Source organism: Parus major, chromosome 1A, assembly GCF_001522545.3.
Source record: "Parus major isolate Abel chromosome 1A, Parus_major1.1, whole genome shotgun sequence".
NCBI lineage: Eukaryota > Metazoa > Chordata > Aves > Passeriformes > Paridae > Parus > Parus major.
The window spans coordinates 44,582,789-44,610,262 of record NC_031773.1 but is presented as its reverse complement, the minus strand read 5'-3'; the positions used below and the strand labels follow the sequence as shown (position 1 = coordinate 44,610,262).

Below are 27,474 nucleotides of genomic sequence, written 5' to 3'. Positions count from 1 at the left end.
TCAAGTTAAAACAATTTTAAAGCTGAATCCCATGCTATGGGAAATTACTTAGTCCTGGTTGAGGCTACTCTGTAACATGAATGTTTTTGTTATCTGCCTGACAAAATGGGAGATCTAATTTCTTTTTCCTGGATTTTTGTATGAACTGCATCATTTGCTATGTGCTGTTGCTGTTAATGTTTGCAATGAACCCACCACTTACAGGAGACAACTTTTTTTATCACACATGTTGTCCAAGAAGTCTTACACGTGGCACCTGTGAATAAAATCAGTGTGGTTCCTGCAATTTTGTGGCCTGCTCAGTTTTGGTTCTATGTTGGTTATTTCCTACTTGATGGCTTGGGCTCCTGCCTTGTAAATCTGCTCTTGCTGGAATCCAGAAGCCAAGAGTGGTCCATAATGAATGAACTAAGCCCAAATGCTGTCCTCATAAAAACACACACTTTTACTGAAGTCTGTGGATTTGGTTTAGAATAATTGCTCTGCCTTAGAAAGGGATGTTAATGAGCTCTCTACAAGATTCAGGGCATTACTGAGCCCAAATTATCTTTACCATGCAGAATCACATTTAGATGACTCTTCAGGTGGGCCTGTGTCTCTCTCTTGCTTGTAGATCAAGCTCACAGATTCCCAGAAGTGGAATCAGGGAAGTTTCATGGTCTCCTCAGAGTGAGAGTATCAGCATATCCCTCTTAAAGCATCCATATCTTTGATTATGACAGGAATCATGAATTGCTAGCTTATCTGTCACTTCAGTGGGATTATAAGTGGCAATTCTTTTTTCATTTCAGTTCTGAATATTTTAAAAGGACTAGATGACCATTCCTCCATTATCAAAGAACATTAAAATCTCTTCCTAATGGTACCACACATAATGGGATCAACTTGTGTTAATTTCTTAACCAGACAATTAAATCAGCCATTTTGGGGGCTCTATTCATGCAAGGAGATGTATGTAAGTTCAGTCACTGCACACTGATCCTCCAGAAATAGTACTATTTCCATAATATCTTCTTTTTTAGTCTTCCAAGATTTCTATTGTGATTGTGACTGATTTCTGCCAGGATAGATCATTAGAATTGCTATGATCTTTTTAGAGCTTTTTGTCTTCATGTAACATATTTGATGTTAAGAGGACATGTAACATGTACAGACAAAGGCATTCCAACTTTTTTTTCTAAAGACAGATACAAGCCCATAGAAATTGCCAGACTAGATAAGAGTTTTCTAATAGTCTAGCAAATTGAGTCTGCTATAATTGATCAAACTTAGGTCTGTCATTTTACCACACTAAAAAGCATTTTGAGCCCAGATAGCATTGAGCTATCTGGACCTTTATCCAGATTTTTGCATTATCCCTGATGCTGGGGTGTCCGAAACAGATGCAGGATTTTGACCTACCTTCAAATAGTTTGAAGCATTGCATTAAATATTCCACACTGAGCAGAGCTTGAGGAGACTATTACTAATAACAAGGTGCTTTTGAATTGTTGTCCATTATGTGTGCAGGTGTATCTCTATATGTTTATGTGTGTGTATGTTCATGCACATTCATTTTCCACCTTGTCCTTTTTCTCTCACAGAATTGCAGTGAACAAACCTATCCAGGCTCTGAGTTTGTAGTATAAATTTCTACAAGGTCTTAATGATTAGGCTTTGTGCTTCTAGTATTTTGTTCATGCCTAGTATTGTATTTTCAGATGTTTTAGAATTTAATATATGTGTTTAAACACAGCATTAGGTGTGTAGTGTATAGTCTAGTTCTGGGTTATTACTGGTCTATACCTCTACAGTGAAATACACATTTCTTCCATTTTTATAGCAAATTGTAAATCTGAGAATATAGTATTTAAGTGACTCCACAAATAGTTGGAATATGGAAATAAAATAGGTGGAGTACACATTTGCATGTTGGCTCAGAGCACTGGATGTGAATATGAAATAAATCATCATTTGCAGTTGCTATTCATTTCTTCACAAGCCAGCTTTGGAGCACATAAACCAGATTCCTTTTGGATCTGAAGTTCCATTTTAGGTGGGCACCAAAAGCGTAGGGTCCTTCTGGAAGCTGGAAGTTGTGAGGAGCATGTATGGAGGGGTGTTTGGTAGAATAAGTTGCTAGATAGTGCTAAAAGTTCAAGCCCACGTATATTCTAAATGGATTCTAAGCAGATAAACTGCTTTTGATCTGCTGATCCATTGCCATTACACTAAGTTGTAGAAATAACTGATGTAATAGCCAATACAGACATAACTGTAAATTTTGATAAGGATGCTAGCATGTTTCTGCAATGAAAGTAGAAAACCAGATTAACTGTGGGTTCCATTTTAAAGATTTGTTTGTGATAAAATCTAATTATAACTGTATTTCTGGAATATGGGCTGTGTCTGGCTACTAATATTTTGCTTGCTGGGATGCAGTAAATGTTCTGGTTAGTGTACTTGCCTGATAATGCTGTGGCATTGTATACATAGAGTGCCTTTTTTTTGGATTACGTTATGAGAAAAAATATCTCTTAGAAAAGTTTCAGTGAGCAGTTTGTCCTCACAGTACGTAGACCGTGGGATGAAAATGTTGATGGAGCACTTGTTGATCTCTGGTGTTACAGTCTATTATTATCCATGAGGGCATTTTTCTCTGTGCAGTGCTCCCTAAGAAAAAGGACATATAAAACTGACTACTGATGTCACACGACACAGGAAAAGGCAAAAGTCCCTGTGTATGGCTTTTTTTTATCATCTCAGTTAAAGAGTTGACATTTTATGTTTTTGTCTGACATCTTAGAAGCCAGCCCTAGAATAACACCTCAGTTTGCTCTTACAATATACTAAAAGACTATATTCCTATATTTTCCTTTTTCTATTCTATTTTCTTTGCCCTGAAATACAGGAAATGGAGAATGTCAAGTCCTCAGTAAGCATTTTCAAAAATCAGGCTAAGCTCCAATTACACAGACGTTGTGACAACTTCTCATGTGTGGTGGAGGAAGAAGGGAATATTGTTAGAGCACACTGCAGTTCATTAGTTTTTAGCTGCTAGATGATCCCTGGATCCTGATGTTACCTGATTTACAAAGAAACATCTAGATTATTGCAACGTGAGCCAGGAGCTAGAAGAGAATGACAGTTGTAAATATTTCTCTGTTGGCCCCATCTGTAGCACCTATCAGAAATTCAGCATGAGAGCTAATCTTTCCTAGGTAAATTTGGTAGTTTCTTAACCTTCCAAGTTCTATTTTCCATGAAATGTTTTTCTGAAGCTTGCAGTGTTGCCATTATAGTTACCCGAAGGGAAAAAAAAAAAATTGCTTTAGTTTTGTCACCAGGGAAAATTAAAACATGATTATTATATAATTTAATTCCAAAGAAAATATATTCAAAGATACTCCTAATGAAACTGTAAGTACTGTATATATAAACAGACAGGTCCTACAAATTGGTTGCAGGAACTAATTTGATGGTTCTCTCTCTGATAGAGCAGACCCAGGTAGTAAATCATTATTGGTTGCCTAATGGGAACATCCTACTGTGAAAATAAACAGCTGTCCACAATGAAGAAACTGTTTACAAGAAACCATTACATGTCAGACAGCCCCTTGAGAAAGAAGGGAAGACATGAAATATTGAGCAATTGGTTGATTTTTCTGGGCTGTTTATTTAAAAAAAAAATAAAATTGTATAGCTTCTTTTTGCAAAGTTTTGTTTTTAGACTCCATAAACACAATCCTTTTCTTTGTATTGCCACTTAATTTTGCTTGGAAAGAAGGACTGTAACTACTCTTTTCTGAGATTGCTGGATATTGTTTACGTTGCTGAATTGGTTATGATTGTATTTATACATTGTAGCTGGAGAATTTTTTCTCAGCTCTGTCTAGTGGGGCATGTAACAGCCCTGTTGCCCCTCCTGCATGCCTTCCAATTAATTTTCCTTCCAAGAATGTCACTCCCAGTTGGTTCAAGGCCGCTTGTGTGGGACTGTATGAAGGGTCAAAACCTGGCTTTCAGTGAGCTACTACTGAATAGGGTCAACAAGAAGCCTTTCCTATGCAAAGACCAAAACCTTGCTGATACAACTTGACTCCTCTGTTACCCTCTTCTTCATCTTTGAAGTGTGCTTAGACCGAGCTGAGGTGACTATCGACAAGGCTTTGAAACAGAATAAACTGGTGGGCAGATAATTGCATTTCTTACCATCAGCACCAATCTGCATTTCTTATGATGTGTCCTTTGAGTGATCCATCCTTGAGATACTTCTCTATCTGCAAGACTGCCTGATTTCACTTGCAAGGCTTTCACATCCTAATTAGCTCAAGGGCAGTTGTGCTAAGGACAGCCACACAGGCTCACAGGGAGGGAGTGACAGAAAGGCCCGGATTGCTGAAGTATGGAGAAGTTTGTGTTCCTTATAGCTTTAGCTGTTTGTCAGAAACAATCATTCTGTTTGTTTCTCACACCAGTGAGTAAATAAGTGCACTAAGTGCACTTAGCTGGATTCATGTGGAGCATTTATCACGCTAGAATTTATTTTTTTACCTTCCTATATATGGTGCCTGTATGCTCACATTTCTTGACAGTAGTATAGTCCCTTGCTTGGTGTCTCCCCAAACAGAGGGCAGGGGTGTCGTAGAGCAGTTCTCTGATTCCTCAGTAAGGGAGGTTCATTGATGATTTTCTATCTGTCCATAGAGTGAAAGAAGATGCTATATCACAGTCTGGAACAATAGAGGCTGAGACTTTCAGCTCACTTAAGGTATTACTCATATCTAGTATTTCTCCTCACAATGAGATTTTCAGAGTATGGCAAGGCTTTAGAGGCTTCTCCTCTTGTCAAATCCCTATCCCTCCTTTGATGAGCTAGGCTTTCAAATCACAGAATACCCATTTACATGGTGCATGTGACCAACATTTTAAAGTTAGACACCAGGTCAGGCAGGAAAGAATATGAGGCACTTAAGGCTTTTGAAATGCTATCAAAAATTCTTCAGTATCAGTTATGTTATTGTGAGAATTCATTTTCAGTTCCTTTCTAAGGCTGTGTAAAAATTGTTTTCATAGATTATATTAACACACATTTATTGCTTTATGAAATAAGTTGCTTCTGATCCAGGCTTTCTGTGCACACTTCTGATGATTCAGGAGGAATCATCTGTGTGGTACGACTGCACACCTTTGCAACTGGCAATTTTGATGCGATACTTTTAAAAAAAGTTGGACATTTTTGTTTCTGTGACAGGGTTCACGCTCTCTGGTAACACCTGAGGTTATCTACAGGATGTCTCAGTTTTGGATGTCTGCCAATCTGCCATCTGAATTTTTGTTTATACTTTCATTAAGTGCTGTACCAGTGTTGCTGAAACATTCCAGCCTGACATTTATTTTAGAAGAATAATTTGTCAATCTGTATTTGATTAGAAACTTTGATTAGAAACTTTGCCCAGTTACATAGTGTTTCTGCAAGAAGAATCCTGCAGATTTCCTAGAATCATTCATGCTGTGAAAGTATCTGTAAGCTGGGAAGGCCATCAAGTTTACATTCCTGAAACTATTCCCCTTTATCCTATAGTATCTTTGTCAATGTAACTGGGTATTTCCTACCTTTCAATATCTGTGTTACCCATCCAGATTAGTAGGACTGAGAGAGAGAAGCTTCTGTCATGGCTTTCACAAAGGCATTTGTGACTTGTGCAGAGGGAGGAGCCTCTGCATGTACTTGTAGAAGTTGGTCAGACAAAAATTCTCCAGCTTAAGAGTGCTGCTTTTACATATTGATGTTTGGGTTTTTCTAGAGTGGATTTCTCCACAGAGTGGAAGCACGTATTGGAGACAAATAAACTTGCTTTCTTCTGTGAACATTGCAGGCTGTCAGTTGAGGCCCACAGATGTGAGATTTGACGTCACTGTCTTGATGCAGAGCTTCAGATGTAACAGCACATTTAGGAGCAAGGAGCACATCTTTGTAACTCACAAAGAAAGGTGTTCAGTAAATTCACAGGCCTGTAAAAACCAGCATAACCATGCACAGACAATGATACTTTCCCCAGAATCTGAGCTAAAGCGTTTCTTTACTGATACAATTCTAAAGGCCTGAAGTAATGTGGAGTTTTTTGCCTTCTGTCATTCCAGGGATTAGGTACTCTCACAGCTGAGAAGCTATTTCATAGTCCTCTTTCTCCTCTGATCTGATTTTCACTAACTTTAAAATGATCAAACAGCACTAAGAACATTTAGAGAAGGTAACAATGATATTTTATGTCCTTTTATGGTCCTTCACAGTGCCATAAAATGCTAAGAGGAAGATATGTCAAAGAGCAGTTTCCCAGGTACATGCAGGTGTGCAGGTATTTTTAAGCCAGCTGTAGGTTATCTAGCTGAGGTACTGCTGGAAAGGAATCTGCTACAGTGCAGAACTCTATGGGGGATGCAAATCTTACCTGAGAAACTGAGCATGTTTTCATGTAGTTAGTCCTTACTGGTCAGTTACACTGATCACAATGTTAAGGAAAGTTGTCAATGATGCCTATTAGCATGTTCAAAGTTCACATCTGTTTGTATAACATGTAGAACTTGGTCATATGTGTTAGGATTCTCCAGGATGAACTATAATGCAACTAGAAGTTGCATTATAAATCTTCTTTTCAAGTTACCCCTGTTATAGTGATTATATTTGTATTCACAGTCAGTAATTCAAGGTAATAAAAGTAAAATATTTGTGCTTGGTTTCCACCTCATTTTGTTTAGGTAATGAGAGAATGCTGTATCTTGCTTTAACATAGACTGAATGTATGGGGTGAAAAAATAAGTGTAGATATGCAATATATTCCTTAACAAATATGTTTAAATTCTATTATGTTTTGTAAGTTTAAATACTGTTCTGAATAACCTTCTGTTTTCAAAGTTCTTTTTTATTTTAAAATATATGAAGTATTTGTAATTTCACATAGATGTTATTTTTATTCACAGATAATGCACCCCAGGTAGCAATTACCGCACCAGGATCTGGTAACCATAGAAACAGCTCTACAGGCCCAACACCTGACTGCTCTCCTCCATCACCAGACACTGCACTTAAAAACATAGTGAAAGTCATACGTCCTCAGGTAGGTACTCACCATAAGCATCCTCTTATTTGTTGTGTTTCTCCTTTTAATGGCAGGCTATGATGCATGTATTCTAAGAGGAAGTTATGTCTTTACACATTTGAGTAGGTCAAAGACATAAACAGAACACAAAATACCTTGTCTTCTTAAGAATCAGTCTTAGGAGCAGAAGAAGATAACATATGATATGAATGAGCCCAAATGTACAGAGTACATACTTCTTACAGCACTGAAGACAAATGAAGTCCTTATGCAGTATTTCGTATTTTTGCATACTGTTACTTTTCTTTTAAGGCTATGTGCTGAATTTATCAGTATTACTTCCATAGTACTTTTTCAGATTTACTCTCTTATTTCTGCATCTCCATTTGCCTGGAGTTTTATACTTTTGTATTTTACTTTCCCATATAGTACTGCTTATGAACTTCCATTCTTTCTAACTATCCATCTTTCTAATGCTGTTTGGGAAACAAGATGCATAATGTGTGTAAAACTTGAGTGCTCCATATACTTCTTTAAGGAGTGCATGTCTTTAAAACCAAAACTTTATTTAGTTATTTACTTACTAAAGTAAATACATGTTAGAACTTGGATCAGATATAGAGTTAATCAGCATAGAGTACTTTATTTTAGAATCAATGGCTCATGGTATAAGTCAGAACAAACCTGATCTATTTCCTTGTTTAAAAAGCCATGACATTAGGTGTGCCAAAGCTAGCTTGGACAACTACATGCTGAATTGACTAATTGTGAAACTTTCTTAGTGTTAACCAAAAGAACTTAATCTCCTACTAATTTTGGGTTCAAGTGCAGCCATCTGTTCTTTATTGCTGAGCTGATCTCCGCAGCTGAGGCACTCTGATGTTATTGGATGCAGGCTTTGTACCATCAGTCACTGGCATTTGCTTTACTTGAGGAGTAAGCTGATGGACATATGATATTTTCCTGGAAGTTGTATAGGCCAGGTTGTTTTGGTACCACACAAGTGAATGTGTCCCAGTGTTGGAGGTGAATCTCCCTTTCAGTACTCATTGGAGCACACAGTTCAGAAGGTCTTGCAGAATTAAAGATAATTGCTAGGTGCACTTGCCATTTCTGTCTAGGAGCCATTGGCATTCTATGGCTGACACTGTCACTGTACAATAATTCCATTGACAGGTTGGTGCATCCCCTTCTGACACCAGCATAGTTCAGGTTCCACATGGTTTAAATCTAGATTGCAGAGGGTCTAAAATTACAGTTTCTTCCATTTTATCTTTTTATAGTTGTTTCTCATTTTGTTTGTTTCTGTAGTGTCTCTGTCCCTCCCACCCTACACCAGTCTATAGTACTGAAATGCCTCCTTCCCTCCAAGCTGCTTTTTACAGTAGGCGGCAAACAAACAGAAAGGTAATGAAATGTTGTTGAAACAAGCTGTTGTGTGATAGCTTATTTGAAATAGCATTTAAAAAGCTGTTTCCATCATGATATTGCCAACAGATGGACCCAGAACACTTCATGGTGATGTTCTCCTGCTAGTTAACTCTGAATGGATTCAGCAGATTCTGGGGAGCTATTTTCAAATTTAAATTATTCCATTTACTGAGTCACAGTGTTCTCATCGTTCTGCAGAACAAAAGCTAGCTCTGTGATATATATGGTCAGAACTTTACCACATTTCCTAAAATGTCTCTCACGTGGCCCTACACATGGCATGCTCCCTGTACAGAAAACAACAGCAGACAGGCATAATGTATGTTATAAGTCTATGTGCTAATACAGGACAAGTTGGATACACTGTAGAATTCAGATTCCATTATGCTTCTCTTTTATTCATGTGTTTTATGCACATCCCTCAGTATTCTTTTTTTTTCTTTGTTTTTGTTTTATATCTAATCACCTTCCCCTAAGACATCAGCTCAAGAATTTAGACAAAGAAGTTGTACATATTTGCAATGTGCTGTTTGCTAACCATTAGTTTTCATTCTGCCTGCATATTTAATTCTTTTTTTCCATTCAATTACCTGGCAAGCTCTTTGAAGGGTAGCACAATGGGATTCTATTCCTGACTGACCTCTCACCATTCATGTAAAACTAATGAATACTCTTACACAATGTATGCAAAATAATTAATTTTCTGTTGGCTGCCAGGGCCTTTTTGCATTTTTCTAACAAGATAAATTGATTTATAAGAGATCTAAACCAGGGATCATATGGATTTCCAAAACAGCTGTCACTTCTTTCCCTTTTTCATGTCTTGTGCATCCAGCATGAGAAAGTGCCAGTAAAGGCGGAATGGGAAACTCTTCAGCAGCCAGCTTTGCATGAGGCAGGCTCTGGCAGCTTGGATGGAATTGCCAGGGAGGACTGGCCTTTCAATACATATAGTTATTTTAATTTATACCCTTACTTATCTTTTCTGTAGGGTTGTACATATAATGGTTTACCAGCAGTGAACAGAAGACTGTCTCTATGCAACCAGGATGAGAGCACACAGTCTTAAGGTGCATTAGGGGATGTTTAGGCTGGACATAAGGGGGAATTTCTTCACAGAAAAGGTGATTACACACTGGAATGGATCATACCTGGTGGAATGATCATCCCTGGAGGTGTCTGAGTATTAAGTTCAGTGCTACAATGCCACCCACCTCTACTACCCTCAGTCCTGAGGCTGGCAGACTTAACAGTACCTCGAGCATCTGTGTGCACTTTTATCTGTACAGCTTAGCTATGGCTCATCCCTCTGATCTAGCATTTTGCAAATAAATTTCTTCTTTTCAAATTTTCCCATGGTCAGCCTCTGAAAAAAAAGGGTTTTTGGAAAAGTTGCATATATGCAGAAGAGAAGTAAACAGAATTTATCTCAGGTCTGGAATTGCTTGACCTTTTTTTTTGTTTTTGTTTACTGATTGTCCAGATGAGACTTACTTCGTTTTAAACTCTTGAAGTGCTAGTTAATGGACAGTTTGAGAAAGCAATACATTTTCAGATTAAGGACATACGATACTCTGTATACTCACAGCACCTGTGATCCATAATAAGGTGGGATAGGAGAACAAGTATATAAGTCTCCTTCAAGTTTTAACTTAGTTACATTAGTACATAGAGTAAAATGTAACTTACCTTATCAGACTGTAGTTTTAGAAAGTGGTAGTAAAATTGAGCTTGTTCCATCACAGTTCCTGTAGCTCTCAGTCTGGATGAAGCCTGAACAAAACTAAACTGCTTGTGATGCCTCATGCATTTTTTGTATTAGCTACTCAATTTAATAAGCTTCTCCTTATTTATTTGTTCAGCTCCATTTGAAAAATAAACTATATCCACAGAGGGAGAAAGAGCACATTTTTTCCTCTGGGACTGTTTCTTTAGCTGGTGTTATTTACTTGTGGGTCTTGGGCCAATTCTCATAGAACTGAATTCTGACTTCTCACCTTTAAATTTATTTATTAAATGCAGTCCAGCATTGGCATGTTGAATTCTTGTCTTTTTAAGATACATTTCATATGGCTTACTTTAGGTACAGCTTTAGATGTCAAAATGTGGATTATTTAAAAGTGACTTTATCTATCATGAATTAGTATTTTCCCTATTTTATGTGAATAACCCAATTTCCTCAAAGTGTTGTTTCAATGCTATTAAGAGTGTTTCTGGTAGGAGGACAAAGGAACAAAGAATTTCAGTGTTTCTGACATGATGAAATTTCATAATCTTGTTCTTTCTGGTTTTAATGCTAAGATCTGAAATCGTCTGTTCCTCATAATATCTTTCTCTTTTTTCTTATCAGTATGGATGTGCTGTCTTTACAGGAATAATAATTTTTTTCCCCAGTATTCTTATTTTAACCTCTGTAAACAAACTTGCAATTCAATCTATGGCTCCTCATTCACCTGGCTAAGACATCTATGAATATAATAGCAGATAACAGCTTAAACATTAGCAGCCAGAAGTATGTGTCTCCTTTTTCTGAAAGTTCTAACAGAATCCTGCAGGACATGTGTAGCCTCTGATAGACCTATCCCACTTGTTTAAACTATCAGGTGTACGAATGCTTTTGCATGCAGTGTGCCTGTCAGACCCGTGGGTATGTATACATATACACATATGTATATGTACATTCATCTAGGCATAGGGAAAGACAGGGACCATGACATTCCACTCCCTGTGTCAGCCTGGACATGAATGGACAGACCATCTGTAGGAGATGTATGCTCCAGAGCCTCCCTAGCTGACTTAAAAGTGATAATAATTTATATTCAATGAAATTATTTATCATTCTTTTTGCAGGTAGGTGCAGGAGTTTATCTGAACACAAACAAGCAATCAAACAAAAATCATCTTAGAGGAAACTCTGGAAAATCACAGTTCCAGAAAATAAATTTTCAGACCTAATAGTTCCAAAAGCAGGATTTTCAAGTGGATTAGTGTCACTGTTTCCCTATGTTGAAACAATGAAACTATTTCTGCCTGCTTCCTCCCCTATGCTAGCACCATGCTGTGGTTTCCTTAGCTGTTCGCAAATGAAATGTGTGCCTTGTCACAGTTGGCTTGGCACGTCCTTGTCTCTGCCAGCTTAGTGAAATCCCTGCTGGAGGTTGTTGCACCAGTGCACAACACCATGAGAACACTGTGTTGCATCTGCTGAACTTGTTTTGCAACATGCACACACACACACACACATACACACACACACACACACAAAATCTGTTTTATTTCACCACAAAAAGGAGGGCTGGAGAACACTGTTATGCAATAAATTCTCTCCACTTTCTGAATGAGATCACAGGACAGCGGCAGTGCAATGACCTTCTTTCTCCTATGAGCTGTTTTCTGTGCTTAGCTCCTCTTAGAACATGCCCAGCCAGGCAGGGAATAACCAGGAAAATCACAGTGAAGACTGTGCAGGCACACGGTGCTTCCTGTTCAGGTGCACTTCTTCTCATACTGGATTTTGGTGCTGACTTCGTGCTTAGCTCAAGAGGCAAATAAGACTTAAAAAACCCCACATTACTGAGTTATGATTTTGTGGGGAGTCAAAGCCATCATATCCAAGGTAAAAGCCACTTCTGTGTACATGCTTTTATGATGTTCTGGAAGGTGCTGAGCATTCCCCAAACCCTCTAAAATAAAATTGTGTTCTACAGTCCACACATGGGTAGATTTAGTGCTCATCTTTTGTGTGCCTGTTCTGGAGATTCTTCCTGGATGTCACAGTGCTTCCAAGGCTACTTGTATCTGTTAGGGCTGCAAGCATATTAATGTGGTTGTCAGCAGTCAGTGACCTTGATTCTAGGTATGTAAATATATTTCAGATTATTCTCTCTGTGACAGGGAATGTCTATACAAATCTACTGCACACAGTTTGATGTCTTCTCATTCTAATGATGTTGAATAAAAAATAAAGCTCCTAAATAGCCCTTGAAAAAGAGGGAGCAAAACAGAGTAAGAGGTATGCTGTTAATGCCATTAAGATGTGGTTAGCAATTCATCTATGCATGACTGAAAATAGGACAGACATTATGAAATGATTTTATTCTGGACTACTGAGTACCAAACACAAAAAAAGGTTATGGTTGGAATTGTCTCACAGGACTGATTCCTCCACACATCTCCCCCCAGCACATACACCACACATCCACCTGTTTTACCACAGCATTTATGGGAAGAAGATGTCTAACTCCACAGGAGAATATTTGAAAAAAAAATTCCTTAGTGCATAATGGAAACCCTGTGACTACTTAATAACAACATTAAACAAAATATTATTAAAGAGATGCATTGTAAGAAATCTTCTTTGACAAGTAACTATAAAACATATTTCTATTTATGTATTTTAATTAGATCTAATAGGAAAACATAAACACATCTACCCAATACATGGTACTAATGAAAACAGCAGTGTGTGTTAGTGCATTTAATTACAGTTCAACAGGATACTAAAACACAAGTATAAATTAAAGCAGAATAACACTCTGTTGTGAATAGCTAAGGTTTTAGAATATCACATGCAATAATAAATTCATATGTCTTTCTTGGTTGAAGTTCGTTACTTACCTGGAGAAATTCTCCAGGTTTTGATTCCTAATTCAATATAAACACAAATCATGCAGAAATATAGAATGTTTTTCCTATATGAACTTCTAACAGACATGTGAAATACTGTTTTTAAAGGCAGTTCAGATACTGAAAGGCACATATATGCTAGCAAAATGAGCTTTAGCTCTGCAGAGTTGTCATCTCCACTGTTGAATTATGGACACAGTCCCAGGTATAATTTTAGTAGTGTACAATTTTCTTTCTCCAAACCTATCCACTGTCAGGCCTGATTTGTGATTTGAATAGACCAAGCACCGTTCCTGGTAGATAATTCTGCCTTGAAGACCCTTCTCTGACACCTAATGATGTTTAATTGTAGGGGTGTGATCAAATCCAAGCAAGTTGCCCTGCCTAGAACACATAATGCTGGAAAACAGTAACACACTCAGAATCTGGAAGATTAAAGCCTTATCTCTTTTGCCTTGATGGGTTTCTTACCCATTATATTCTTAGCATTTTCATTTGTTTCTGTAGTATGGGGGTGGGGGGGTGAGCACCTTAGTTACTCAGTAACCCTTTATTGTCATCTGATATTGCACATTTTCACACATGCATTTTGTCTGTAGCATGCAGTTTAAAAAAAGAGCCATCACTTTGGCCCTTCAAAATTTATGATATAAGAATATAATGATACAGCACTTTTCATAATCTGCAGGTGAAAAAGGGGACGTTACTGGCAGCTGGTAGCTGAGCTTCTTGGAAGAAAATGATCTTATATCCATTTTCCAACTGTTTCAGTGAAAATAACACTATTTTAATCTTTGAAAGATAGGAAATTTTTATAGCTGAGGAATGAGACATTCCTCTTATTTATCAAATTTATCTCTAGCTATTTAGATCTCATTTCAAGCAATGTTTTCCCAGGATAGGTATAATTGTGTATCTTCAAAATCTGGTCACATCTATCAAGGAAGAAAACTGGCCCAAAGGTGTTGCAGTTTTTGGCATTCAGAATTGCTGCTCCTCAGAACCCACAGCTGCAATATGGTTGCAACTAAAATAAAAGTAGAAGGCAAGGAAAATAGAAACTGGGGGGGAGATCAGCTCTTTCCCTTATTTATTTCCTGTGTGATTTGTCATCTGAGATAAGGCCACGGGTAGAAGGAGCAGCAACCTTGTGACCTTTAATTACATACTCCAGTGGAGGGCTCTGCTGGAAGCAGAGCAAGGATAAGGTGCAGAGAGGAGAGCAGAAAGCTCTGTGTTTTTATGGTACCAGAGTCACACAGCACAGCTTCCTGACCACAGGATACGCAAAAGAGCTGAGTCTGTGTCATTCCTGAGCATGTCACTGACAGGGGAATGATCCAAGTATTCTGAGGGACCATGAGATTACTATGAAGTAGTATGCATTGCTGCTCATGCAGGATGGGAGCAGTGTCTTTCTCTAAATTAATAATCAATCAAACAGAAATTGCTTGGACTCTGACAGTATGATGTCATTAAAAATTAATTTAGTTTTAGAATGCATTACACTTTTAGTATCGTAAAAGATCTACAGTTAAAAAAACAATGAAAGCATTTTTTTTTAAAATTTGTTGGGTTTTTTTTTTTAAGTCTCATGATCCTGCAAACTCCCTGTTGTGGCTGCTTGGGATATATTAGATGCCAGCCTCTGTGTATTTTCTGCTTTCTGCACTTAATTAAAATGTTGACAAGTAAAATCAAGAATGTCAAAATGGGTACTGAAACTGTGTATATTTTATTTTTAATTGTTGTCATAATACAAGATAAAGTTTTGTGAAATGAAAAAAGAGAAAATTATATTACCGCATAAAAAGAAAATGTGTCTTCAGCTTGTTCAATGTGGTATTTTGAGGCTTGACAGAATAATTGATTCAGTAGTCTAGTAATAATTCAGTGTAGTCTTGCACTTCTAGGTGACATAGATGAATCAAACCCAGATGCATCGTAATCTCCAGTTTTTGCAATTTCAAGGCTACTCGATCACCTTAGCTCAGATCCTATAAATCAAATATTTCTTGACAGGAGCATTGACTGATGAGAATGTATCAGAACTGATGATTTCTGCAAATCAAACTGGAGACAGGAGAAAACAAAGGAGCCCATCACAGGCTGTATTTTACTGAGAAAATGTTGAATGTTTTGAGCTTTTATGTAAGTGTAAATGAGCAAAAGAGACAAAGATAGAAACAGAGATGGCATGCTGGAATGTAGAGGCAAAAGACAGAAACCATAAAAGTGATGTGAAATTTGTATGTGAAAGGAAGGACAGAGATTAAAATTGGATGCATAGAAAGACAATGGGAGGGAAAGACAATGGGACTGTAAAATCAGTGTGAGATGGGACCATTAGGGAGTTTGAGAGACCTTGACAAAACCACAAATAAAGCAGAAAATAAAATTTTGCAGTACCAAATAGAACTGAAATCAACTGGATACTGTGAAGGTTTATTTAGAATAACAGAAGTAGTTTAGGAAGGAATGTAACAATAGATAGGAGAAAACAAAAGAAGAGAGGTGCCCAGAGAAGTTGTGGATGCCCAATAATCCCTGGAAAGTGCTCAAGGTCAGATTGGATGGGGCTCTGAGCAACCTGGTCTAGTTGAAAATGTCTCAGCTTATTCCAGGGGCTTTGGATCTAATGGCTTTTAAAGGTTCCTTTCAACTCAAACCATGATATGATTCTATGAAAGGGAAAATGAATGTATAGAAATAGAATGAGATTTTAGAAGGAAGGAAGCTGGAGAAAGGAATATTTCTGAAGTAGGAGTGAGCTGATCAGAGAATTGAAAGAATTGAATCATCTGACCAGGTATCAAAATGAGGGATTTAAGGGGCCACTTAAGTACACTCACACGGTGTTATATATGTGAGATGAGCCTGGGGGAAGGGGGCTGCAGCCTCCTGCTTTCTTTGCTAAGTCTGTATTTTATGTGCAAACTAGAATTTGAGAATGTAGGTGCAGTTCTCTCTTCTATCATAAATGTCCTGCATGATATATTGCAACTGAAACTAGTTTCTCCATTATATAATGCAGCTGGAATTTGGCAGGTTTTGCCAAATGCAGAATTTCCTGAGGCTCATTGGTTCTCAGCATTTTAACAAACCACACATCTGTCCCTTGAGAAAGCTCTATACACTTGTTCAGCATCTGTGAAATGGGGCAACTAGCTCTGCTGTGGTACAGTGTTGTGAGAATTAATTTTTTTAAGACTGTGATAGTGCTATGTACACAAATCCCAAAGGTGAGAAGGCGAAGTCAGAAGCTTGTATTGCAGAGTGTACTTCAAAGCTGAAGAAATATTTTGGTGTTAAATTGAGAAAGAAGTTTTGCTCTACTGCCTCCATGAAATGTTGTAGGAAATATTTCAATGATCCCTTGCCTCCTTATATTGTTACATGCCAGTCATGGTATCATTACAGAATTTCCATGCAAATCCCATTAATGGACACATTAAGTCCTTACTTGTCTTTTTAATAGAAAAGCAATTCAATATGTGTATTTTGATGCTTTTTCTGGTTTTGCAGTTTCAAAGGGGTATCTTTCATTGATATATGTTCACTACAGACTGAACATGAAAATGTTTTTATTAGTCCTGATTTAAAAGTTATTTAAGTCTTATTATTGCAATATACTTAAAGATTTATAGTGATTTTTTTTTGCTTATGAATTGGAAAGATTTGTTAGCCTGATTTGATATGCTATTTTAGGATAGTGTAGGGTTTTCTAGGTTGGTCTTACAACAATTGAAATAATATTTGTGAAGCAATGCCTTAAAAGTAAATATCAGTCATTAAAGAGATTTACACATATACATATACACTTGAATGTAATGAATAAAAATCTACTTAAGGACAAATCTGCATGCTATGTAGCATGCTTATTGGGGTGAAGTGAAGCCATAAGTATGCCAGAATTTCACAAGGGTTGTCTAAGCATGTCCAGACCTTTGCAATAGTACAGGGAAGGCATGTAATGACAAAGCTGGCTTCAAAGAATAAAAAAAGCATTATCTCTTTAGGACAGAGTTTTGTGTTTGTGTTTCACAGCTATGAAATCTTGAACCTTGACTGAGTTATGGTGTTCAATATAGTAAATAATATTAGAATTTTTCAGAAAATACCTCAAGAGTTCTTGGTAAGTGGTCAAACAGTGGCTTTGGCGGATGCAATCAGCAAACCAAGGTTACTGCCTGTAAGGTGGAATTTGACATCAAATTTGACGAAAAGATTTCTAGAGGGTGTCTAGAGGTGAGCTGGATGTGAGATTAAATCTGGGAGTGAAACACCTCTACTTTCATTTCTGTATGTCTGATTTAGAGATGTAATCTCTCATCATGCTTAGGACAGATGTAGGATTCAATTCAGTTACCCAAAAGTCGGAGTCTAATGTCATTTAAGGTGCTATAGAGGTGTCTGAAATGCGTGTGGAGACTGTTGAGTATTGTACAGGGCATTTACAGGGGAGACCAGCACTCTTCTGAATGGCAGCTGGAGGCCAGGTGGGATGCCTTGAGGAATCTGCAGTGATGGTAGATACCTGCACTAAGGCAAGGGAATCAATACCAAGGGGACTGGGGTGAGGTGAATTGTTCTCTGAACTCTTGATGGTATTCACTAGATCTTGATTTTATTGACTAGATCTCAACTGACTGCTCTGGGATTTTAAATAGCTAAGGTAGAAGTAAATAGCTATGCTGGAAATTTAGTTGATGAAATTGGGAATGGAATTTAATCCTAACTGTAGAAAAAAGTTTGATTCATTTCTACTGGCTTTTTTAATTTATTTTTTTTTAAATTTTTATTTTTTTTGTGTGTAAATAGTGCTTTAGAGACATATAGGCAAAGATACCCTCAGCACAAACTGATCTACTGAGTCTCTCATAGCATATATTAATGAACAGCTAGTGTACTTCAACATTTTACAGGACACAGCAAAAGTGCAAAAAATTCCTCTAGTTCCTCTAGTTTTCTTAGTTAGCTCCAAAGGCTTAGATGCTGGATTCCTGACTAATTATGTAGAGAAATTATTGGCACATGTTGATTGATGGACCTTGCTAACTCCAAAAAGTATAGCATCAGAGTAATACTGTGGAGTACTAGAGACTGAGAGAGCTTCTCTGCAGAAATCTTTAGATTGGAAAGACATTTTAAACTGAAATATGTTTCTCTGAATCAGTAATAATAATTCCCAAGTCCAAAATAAGATAGTGAAAGGCCAAATGGTGTATCAGATGCTGCTAGTTGCTCCTAAGGGGCACACAGACAAAACAGTGGCTGGAGGCCTGAATAGACAAAAGCCAGGGCAGTTGTCTTTGGAGCTTCTTTGGGAGACAAAGCTGGACCATTCCAGCTGCCTGTTTAGGCAGGAACTGTCTCAGCTTAAAAATAACCAGAGATACCACACCTCATGTTAAGAGAAGTGTCCCCTTTTCAATAGAGGAGTTCAAGTCCTGCAAATCTGCAAAGACACCATTGCTTGGGAAAGGGCCAGAAAAATACTTCCAAATGGCCAGAGATCTTTTTCAGTTTTAGAAATAATTAGGCCATTCATGAATATGTTGTCTAGCAAAAGTGGGCCATTAGATTTAATTAATACAGATGAATATTTTTGGTCTGATCTGAGAGTTTTTTTGGCTCAGATCCCAAACAATGACTTCCAACTACACTGTTTGATGTTGGAGTCTGTCCCTGTTCACTGAACCCTCACATGAAATTACTAGACCTAGGAGTCAGGCTTTCAAAGCAGAAACTGGTTTGAATTATTGAAGAAAGTAAGTCTGCTCAATAGACCAATTGATTGCCAAAATTTCCCATTTTTCTCAGTTTTAGTATGACACAGTTAATTTACATGGTGCCTAACACAACTTTAAGAAATAATCAACCTTACACACACCTAATTCTATTGAATTTTTCTATCTGACATTCCAATAGAAAGGGTGAATTTTTAGTGAAAACAGCCTGGTTTGGTATTTATGACACAAACATTGCAGGACTTGTAACCTAAAAATTAAATTGACCAAAAACAAATTTGAAAATTTTTCCACTGGGATAGATTGTATTTTAACAAGTAGTTCTAAGTAAGGGATGGTGAATACCTTCATGGTCCAAGGAAGATATTATTGCTCCCAAAGGTAATAATTAGGTCTTTTAGGAGCAAATTCTTGACCCTTACAAATATTCTGACATGTAAAGCCTGCCATGCTAGAATAAGAAAAGATGAAGCATCTTTTACTCTCTTTATTCTATTTTTGTCCAGGTTTGTTTTTTCTAGGCAGAATTTCCTGAGGTGTTTTCTCTGCTGTGAGATAAATATATGGATAGCTATAAACGTGGCTGTAGGCCTCCTCTGTTTTGGAGACATTTAATGTTTCTGGTCATCGATCCTGAAGCAGGAAGGAGCATTGTGGGGTTAGGATATTTTGGGTATAGAACCAAATGAGTGCTGCAACAGACTACTTAGCATGGCATTGCAAAGCAGCAGTGGTCTGTGGCTTACAAGCTGTGACACTGAGCACTAAAATTATGCCTGTGCTAGTAGGTAGTGCAGTGCAATGGGAACAAGTCCATGTAGTGAAAAAGTTGTTGCTGACCTGATGAACACATATAAATTTCTACATTTTATGGTATAGATCCCCCCAAAAGAAATGAGTTTCTCATGCTCTAAAACTGCTCTGCAATCCAAAGCACAACTATTAACTGGGGTCTGCTCAGTGCTTTTCTTTGAAAGTAAATATTTGAAATAAAGTAGTAACAAGTTTTTTAACTGTTCCATGAAAACTCACACAGAAAGTTTGATTTTCATGTATGTTTTTCAAGTTGAAATGTTTCCCTTAAGCTTCCAGACATTTCAGTCTTTGAATATTTGAGGCATATTCATAAATGGAATAAACAGCAGAGGGTGTCTTTTGAGTGATGGGCACTTGGTATTATTTAGTAAACTTCATTATACAGGCATCAGCGCTCTAATTGTTTTGCAAGATGTACCCATCAATGCAGCTGGTGAAGAGTTCCCTTTCTTATCAAAAGATGATTGAAATTATTATATGCAAGGCTGTAAAGGCCTATTTTATGTTGAATTAAATTGATTAGAATGAAGACATGCATTTTTTCTAATAAAGTTTAATCCAGATTTTAGAAGGAAATTATCTCTACACACCACAGCTTGTGATATGAAATGATTTTTACTACTATAACCTTTGAGCCAAATAAAAACAGTAAGAACAGAGAAAGATTGGTTTATTAAATGTCAAGTAATGAAAACTATACAAAAAGTCTGGGTTTTTCATGCCAAACTTCTATTTTTCTTGTAGCCAAAACAACGTACATCCATAGTATCTTCTCTGGAATTTCACCGAATGAATCACAGTCACAATTATTTTGAAATCAACCCATCCATTGGCTGTGCAAGTTTTATTTCTACTCCTGCAATCAGTCCAGCTAATTATTCCTTTGGATGTCTGGAATACAGTCTTGAAGAGAAAGAACTTCCAGGTATAGAAAAAAAAAGCTTACTTTTTCTGTCAACAAAGTTTTATAAAACTTTAGGTCTTTGGGTCTAAGTTGAAATTGCTGTTGTCTTTGGTAGTAAAATACGTTTATCATTAATACACAAAATTATTCCTGATGTTTTTTCTTAGTACTCTACAAAGAGTTCTAATACTTTATGACCAGTATTATGAGACATACTTTTCTCCTGAATGTTATTTTTTGAATAAAACAACTGTTATTTCCAGACTTGCCTAGAATTCAGGTATTGTAGTTTTTGAAATTATGATGATTTGTACATCTACTTTCATCACTGTGTGGTCAATATACTCCAATAAGGATTTTGAATTGAAAAAAATTTAATTCGAAATAATTATGTAACCACCAGTGAAGATGTTGAAGGGAAGTTTTCTAAGAAACCTGTGATTGTTTCTGCAGTAGTAATGGGATTCATTAAAGTAAAACTTCAATGTATTTGCTCTGATGATAAGAGTTTGATAGAGTGATAGTGTGATTGTAATGGGGAAGGTTTTATCCCTAAATGGAGATTTACATAATGAAAATGCTTTAAAAAGGATTAAAGTATTCCTCTTTTCACAAAAAAACTTCAAGAATCTGAAATTGTCAGTAAACCAAGCATTTACCTTTTCCCCTTCAAATTCCATTTAAAAGTTGCTTTATTTAGGCTAAATCTGTGACAGAAAGGGTATAATATTTGGGAAAGCTGATGTATTCAAACAAATGTCTTTGATAGCTAGTTTATGGGATCTGCAGATCAAGTTTAAAAGGGTATTGTATTTAAAATATAAATAGGAGTAGATTACTATAAAATAAAAGTAATACGAATGTTGAAATTCAGAACAAACTTATCAGTTGGTTTTTGTAGCATTGGTCTTGAAATGAGATGAATCCTCTTCATTCCTAGTTGGTAGAATTTAAAAATTCTGAAAAGTATTGCTTTTAAATGATTAAAAAATAAATAAATCATACCTAGATCAATAGAAAACTATATGGTTTGGGAACTATTGTGAAATAAGAGTGAGAAATCCGATCTTCTTTGATGAAGAGAGACTTAAAATGATCAGAGGTTATTCATATTTGTTTATTGGATTATAATATAAACAAAGATAATATGTGCAATTTTATTTGAAATTAAAATAATGTGCTTATATCATGGATATAGGAAATATTTTCAAACTTACATGGAAACAATTAATTTGAACAGTATCTTTTATTCCTAGGTCTGGGGTCATTTGATTCTTTAACATTTGGAGTGTTTTCTGTTGTTACTGGTTTTTTTCTACTGTAAATTCTCCTCAGTAATCACGATTTATTTTGGGTAGTTGAATTATACTAAGTATTTCTTGATGTTCAAAAGCAAAGATAAGAAAACAGAAAGAACATTCACAGACTTCAGATAATTAACTTCTCCAGATTTTTGCTGTTGTGCAGTTCTGTTGAAGTTCTTCATAGTATCTGAAGTCATTTGACTCGTATCTTCTTTGGTTAAATCTACAATGGACTACACTCAGAAACTTCTAATTACTATGTTTAATTTTGTCTGAGACTGGGACTATAAGGTCATGCTTATTAGAATTTTATGCTTCTAATTTGTGGATGATTTGATTTCTGGATTGAGTGAAAGCTGAATTTCCTTTATCTTTGCCCAGAAAGCTAAGAAAAAATAACAGGCAAAATGACTGAATTTCAGGGCATCTTCTACTCTTCAATGGTACATTTTACAATCAGTAAATCAAGTAATTTACCATTAATAAATGAAATATTTACAGTAAAATTAAAATTCCACCCTCCATTTTCAGCTGGTATTCTAGAATTATTTAAGTAATATACAGGATCCTATATTAGACAAAATATTAACCTGAATGAAAAACCCCACATTTTATTTTGATCATTTAGTTCGTTTTGACTCCTTACTGATAGATGATGCATGGTAACTCTGCAAAAGACAAGGAGTACAAATATGGAAAGTGAATAACAAAATATGGAAGGAACAGATCAAAATTGTCTCTCTTGAAAACTTTTTTACAGCTTGTCTCTTATCTAGAATGTTAAAAACTGAACCTTGAATAATAATGGTGAGCAAGGAACAGCAGAAACAGTGTTTTGTGTTCTGCTACAGCTTTTCTCTGCTTTAACTAGCTGTTGTTTCACTGAAAGGTCCCTTTTTTCCTTTCAAGATCTACAGTGACAGTAAGTACAATTCATCATGTGACCTAAATATAACCTTAAAATTCATGGAAAATCTGTATTCTAAAATAATGGTTCGTTTATTATTAATTGAAGATTTGTGTGCATTTTAGTGAAACAATTAAAATGCATTTTACAGGATTTCTTAATCAGAAATTTCCATCTAAGTAAGGCATCAGTATTTCTATTTCCCTACTCAGTTTCAGTGCTTTTTATGTACCTCGGTAGTCTGCTACCAAAGAAGAAACAACCTGTTGTTGATGGTTCCTTTTTATGTTTGGAGATCAGTTTTACTCTTGGTGTTTGTTAATTCCCTACAGCACCTGATTTGAAAGAGGGGTCCTGATTTTTAAAAAGTGGGGTTTTTTATCAAATAGAAAACCACTAAATTCTTCCACCGATATATTTCATATCTGAGACATGTTATCTGAATGACAGTATATGAGAACATTTCTAATTAATTATCTGGAGAATAGGCCACATACAATGGTAAATATGTGCTTCAGCTTTGGCGTCAGATAGCCTTGTAAACAAACCAGGTATGTTGCATGCATGGATGGCAGCAGATACCAGCAGATACCTTAATATCAGGGTGCCTGATGTAAAGATCAAGGTTCTGTCCTCTGTTTTGAACTTCAGCCGGTGGAAGAAGCTGCAACAAGGTGATGGCAACACTTCTCTCACTCCAGTAAGTGTAGGGCAGACTGCACGAATGCAGCTGTGGCATGGCCTATTCTCAGGGCTTTGTCTGGTGCTAGATCATTGACATCAGAGAAGCATTCTCAAATTCTAAGTGAATGGTGATGCTTTCATAGCATTGCATTTCGCTTCAAGTTGTGCACCAGTGCATCCCAGTAATGTCAGCTACTACACATAGTAGTGTAGTAAGTTACTGAACTAAAAGTCATTGCACAGGGAAGTCACTTTTGTATGTAATTCTGTCCCAGCAAGATGTGTGTAATTTTCTTGATCATCTGAATGTATGTTTAGTAGGTCTCCCGTAAGATAGCACACATGAAAAGTTAAATACCTGATAATCAAGTGATTGATTGTGAAATGTTCCTCATGTTACTTTGACCATGAACTCAGACCACAGATGTGCAAGATAATTCACTCCAGGAGAGGGCAGCCTGGGCTTTCAGGGAAATGCCTGTCTAACAGATCTCTCTGCCTTGTTTTCTATATCCCTCAGGTTCTCTTGAAACCATAAATCTTAAAGATTGATGACAACAAAATTGTGGCCTTTTGGTAACATCAGCTTGGCACAATCAACACTTGCAGCTGAAACTGTCAGTCTGGATGATTTTCTTTTTCATTTTTGCTTGATCATTCCAAATAATGGATCTTTCTCTAACCCATATAATTTCATTATGTCTTCTTGTCCCAAGTATAATTGGGCCATGAAATTAAAAAGACAGTCCTGCAGAGGTTCTGGTTCTGTTTCAGATCAAAATAGGTCTGTACTCAGCTTCATGTATGCAGCAAAAATATCAGCAGATGTCTGAAGGTAATTGCATTACAATCTTTATTTTCAGTCCATGAAAATCTGTACATTTTCAATAAATTCAGTATGCCATTCATTGTAGAAGAGGATACAGTTTTTCCTCTCATCTTCTTGCAGTGGTGAGAAGTATTCACTGAGTTTATCTCTTAGTTAGAAAGTCTGTCTCCACTGGAAAGGACCTTAATATGCTTCTATATAGCATGTTCTCTGTCTGTGAGAGCTATTATTTAACACATTTAAGAAGGCTACATATTTCCTTAAAACAGCCCAGAATGTAAAATTCAAAAATGTAATCTTTAATGTGTAGACTAAATTTTTTTTCTCTTCTACTTTTGAAAAAATTGTATTTGAGTCACACCTTTGATTCCTTCTATAAGTGTTTCCAGATCTTTCTTTACAGTATGTGTCTGATCAAATTGTTCTGTCTCACAGTCCCTATTTCAGAAGCAAAAGCAGCCTTAAAAGCTAAAAACTTGCAGTTTTGTCTTTTTCTTTTGAGACAATCAAGAAATACAGCCTATTAAAATTAGAAACCTTTTTCAGAGATCAGGCCTAAAATTCTTGGCTATGCTGCATTCCTATATACAGTCAGAATTTATTCTGGTGCAGGAATATTTCTTTATGTGACAATAGTAAAGCTGCTCTTCGAAGTAGGTCACATATTACACAGCATTACTTTCTTGTTCAAGTATCTCATATATTAAGAGCTGATATGAAAAGATCAAACTCTGATGTCTATGTAGACTCTTCAAGCCTTGTTTCTTCAGTTATAAAAGGTTTTGGAGTGAGTAGAAGTGAAATACAAGATGAAAGGAATACAAAGAAGAAGAAAGTAACTTTTATTGCCAGAGCATTTTTTTAGGTGTGCTGTATACAAGTTTGTGGTACACTGTTGACAAAACCTCACTAATTAGCAAAAGAACATGGTTTTCAAGTGACAGAAAAGGGAAAAATATTGGCTTGTAATGCAATAAGAATAATCAACAAATTTGGTAGATAAAGCATTGCCATCTTCTTTATACAAACAGCGAGCAAGGTAATATCTGAAAAAATGGGTATTACCAGTCTGTACCAACTTGTCATTGATTGAGAGTTCTTTCCAGATGAAATGGCTGTGAAGGTCAAATTCAGACCCTCTTTTATCTTTCTTCATCATCTTCTTGATTACAATGCATTCTGCCAAGGCATTCTTCAAAACAGGTTAATTTGAACCTTTTCATCTGTGAAGATTGTCTGTTTTTCCCTATAATTTATAGCTAAATTCAACTGAGTGTAATTATTAAGACATAGTAGAGCTATTCCAGGAACTGCTACTGGGGATCATGCTCAGTACTGTCTGATACAGTTTATTTTTGTTCTAATTAACTTGTCCAGCAGATGTAACATGTTGAGGTCTCCTTATGTTGCCCTTCTTTTTGCTGCTTCTAATTTCAGCCCTTTCAAAGTTATCCAAGGCAAGACACAGTCTGTCCCACAGGGACAGAGAAATGTAGGGTTGATCAATATTATAAACTTCTCTTTGTTAGCTATTATTGTCTTTGCACACTCCAGTTTCAAAGCAACACATTTCATGAAGCTCATTGTAATTATATCTCAGTGTTACAAATATGTCAACATGTCCAAAAACCTAGTGGCAGAAAGGTCTTCTGAGGCAACACCTGGAAATCTGTGGATGAAACCAATTCCTGTTGTATACAGTATGCTTTCTCCAAGAAATTGGCTTGTGCTAGTGCTTGCATGAAATATTAGATACAATATGACCCTAAATCTCATGCCACCTGAATTTAAAAGTAATCTCCTTGGGATTAACTATATTATTCAAATTTAAAGTTCATGATAGTGTTACCCAACCCTTCAGTAATGCCTCTGCAGTGTTATTGAGTCTTTTCTCAGGCTTAAGGGAATTATCTGGGCTAAACCCACTTAGTTGTTCATGTGCACCTGCTCTCCAAACATACTGTCTCACATGTCAATCACTATGTGGACATTCCTAAAAAATGGTAAAGTAATATGAAAATAAAGCAATTTTTAGCAAGCATATTGAGAGAATAAAGCTGCAGCTGGGTCTTGAATCTCTGTGATCAGATATAGCACTGGATGTGTTAATCAAACAAGGAATGACATGAACAGCTTATCTCTTTTCAAATCAAATTCTGAACCATCTGACCACATGAGGAAAGGCATGTGTTGAGCCATGTGCCTGCCCATCTTTTATTCAAATGGCTGTTCTTCACAGGATCTGCTCTTTTCACCCACATTATTTGCTTACTGTGAATAAAGCCAGTTAGGTATTGTTGACAATACAGGGGAAAAAAATCCCTTGTAATAGTTAAGATATATTTACTAATTTTGAAAGTCTGTATTCTTAGGCCTCAGTCAAGGAGGAAGGTAGGAAATAGAGAAATTCTGTGATGATACTGGAGATGAAAATTTTAGAGACTGTCCTAAAGGTGGGGAAAATTTCCCTCAGGATCCTTAGAAACATTGAGTGTTACACTGTTGTCTGTTCAGGAGTTAGCTATTTCTCTGAATCCTTTTTTGCCTCTGAAGTAAGCATAATGAAAAGCTTACTGCAATGTATGCATGTTTGTATACCTGTCTGTTAAAATATTTTACACTTCATTTAATTCCATGCATCCCCTTCCTTGAGAGGTGTCAGCACAGATAAATAAGTGCTTCATCACATCATAAAATGATTTCCTGAAGGAACAACAGATATTACCATATTAAGTCAATAAGGACTTTCTAAGGACCTTCTTTTGAGGAACCTTCTTTTGAGGTTATGAGTGCAGTTGTTAGAAGCAATATAATTAAAAATGCTATTTATCTAAATTTATTTTTTTCCAGGTGTAATAACAAACCTGACATATAAGGTCAAAAGAAAAAATATTTTCTTTAATGTGTCATTTACAATTCTTAGCCATTTCTAGAAGCAGAGCAACTGTAGACAATATTCATATTTAGCTTATTGTCATCTTAGAAGCTCTTTGCTTCGCTCTTTTGGTTTGTGTTTTTTTACTGAGCCAGAAGCAAAATAACTCCTGAACTTGTAGTAGGAACCATTTGCAGAGACATATTGTTTTAGTCTTTAGGCTGTCACCGTGCCTTGTATTGTTCCCTGATCTTTCCACTGGACATTTT

General features: G+C 36.5%; 1 protein-coding gene across 6 annotated transcripts in view; it reads left to right on the top strand.

Moving 5' to 3' along the window:
• The window catches only part of ANKS1B (ankyrin repeat and sterile alpha motif domain containing 1B), a 409,682-nt gene that overhangs the window by 131,676 nt on the left and 250,532 nt on the right, over positions 1-27,474 (top strand). For all 6 annotated transcript variants that reach the window (XM_015627528.3, XM_015627530.3, XM_015627525.3 and 3 more), the window contains 2 exons: positions 6,961-7,097; positions 20,447-20,627. In XM_015627528.3, the coding sequence (XP_015483014.1) occupies positions 6,961-7,097; positions 20,447-20,627 (318 nt within the window). The remainder of the gene's footprint in view (positions 1-6,960; positions 7,098-20,446; positions 20,628-27,474) is intronic.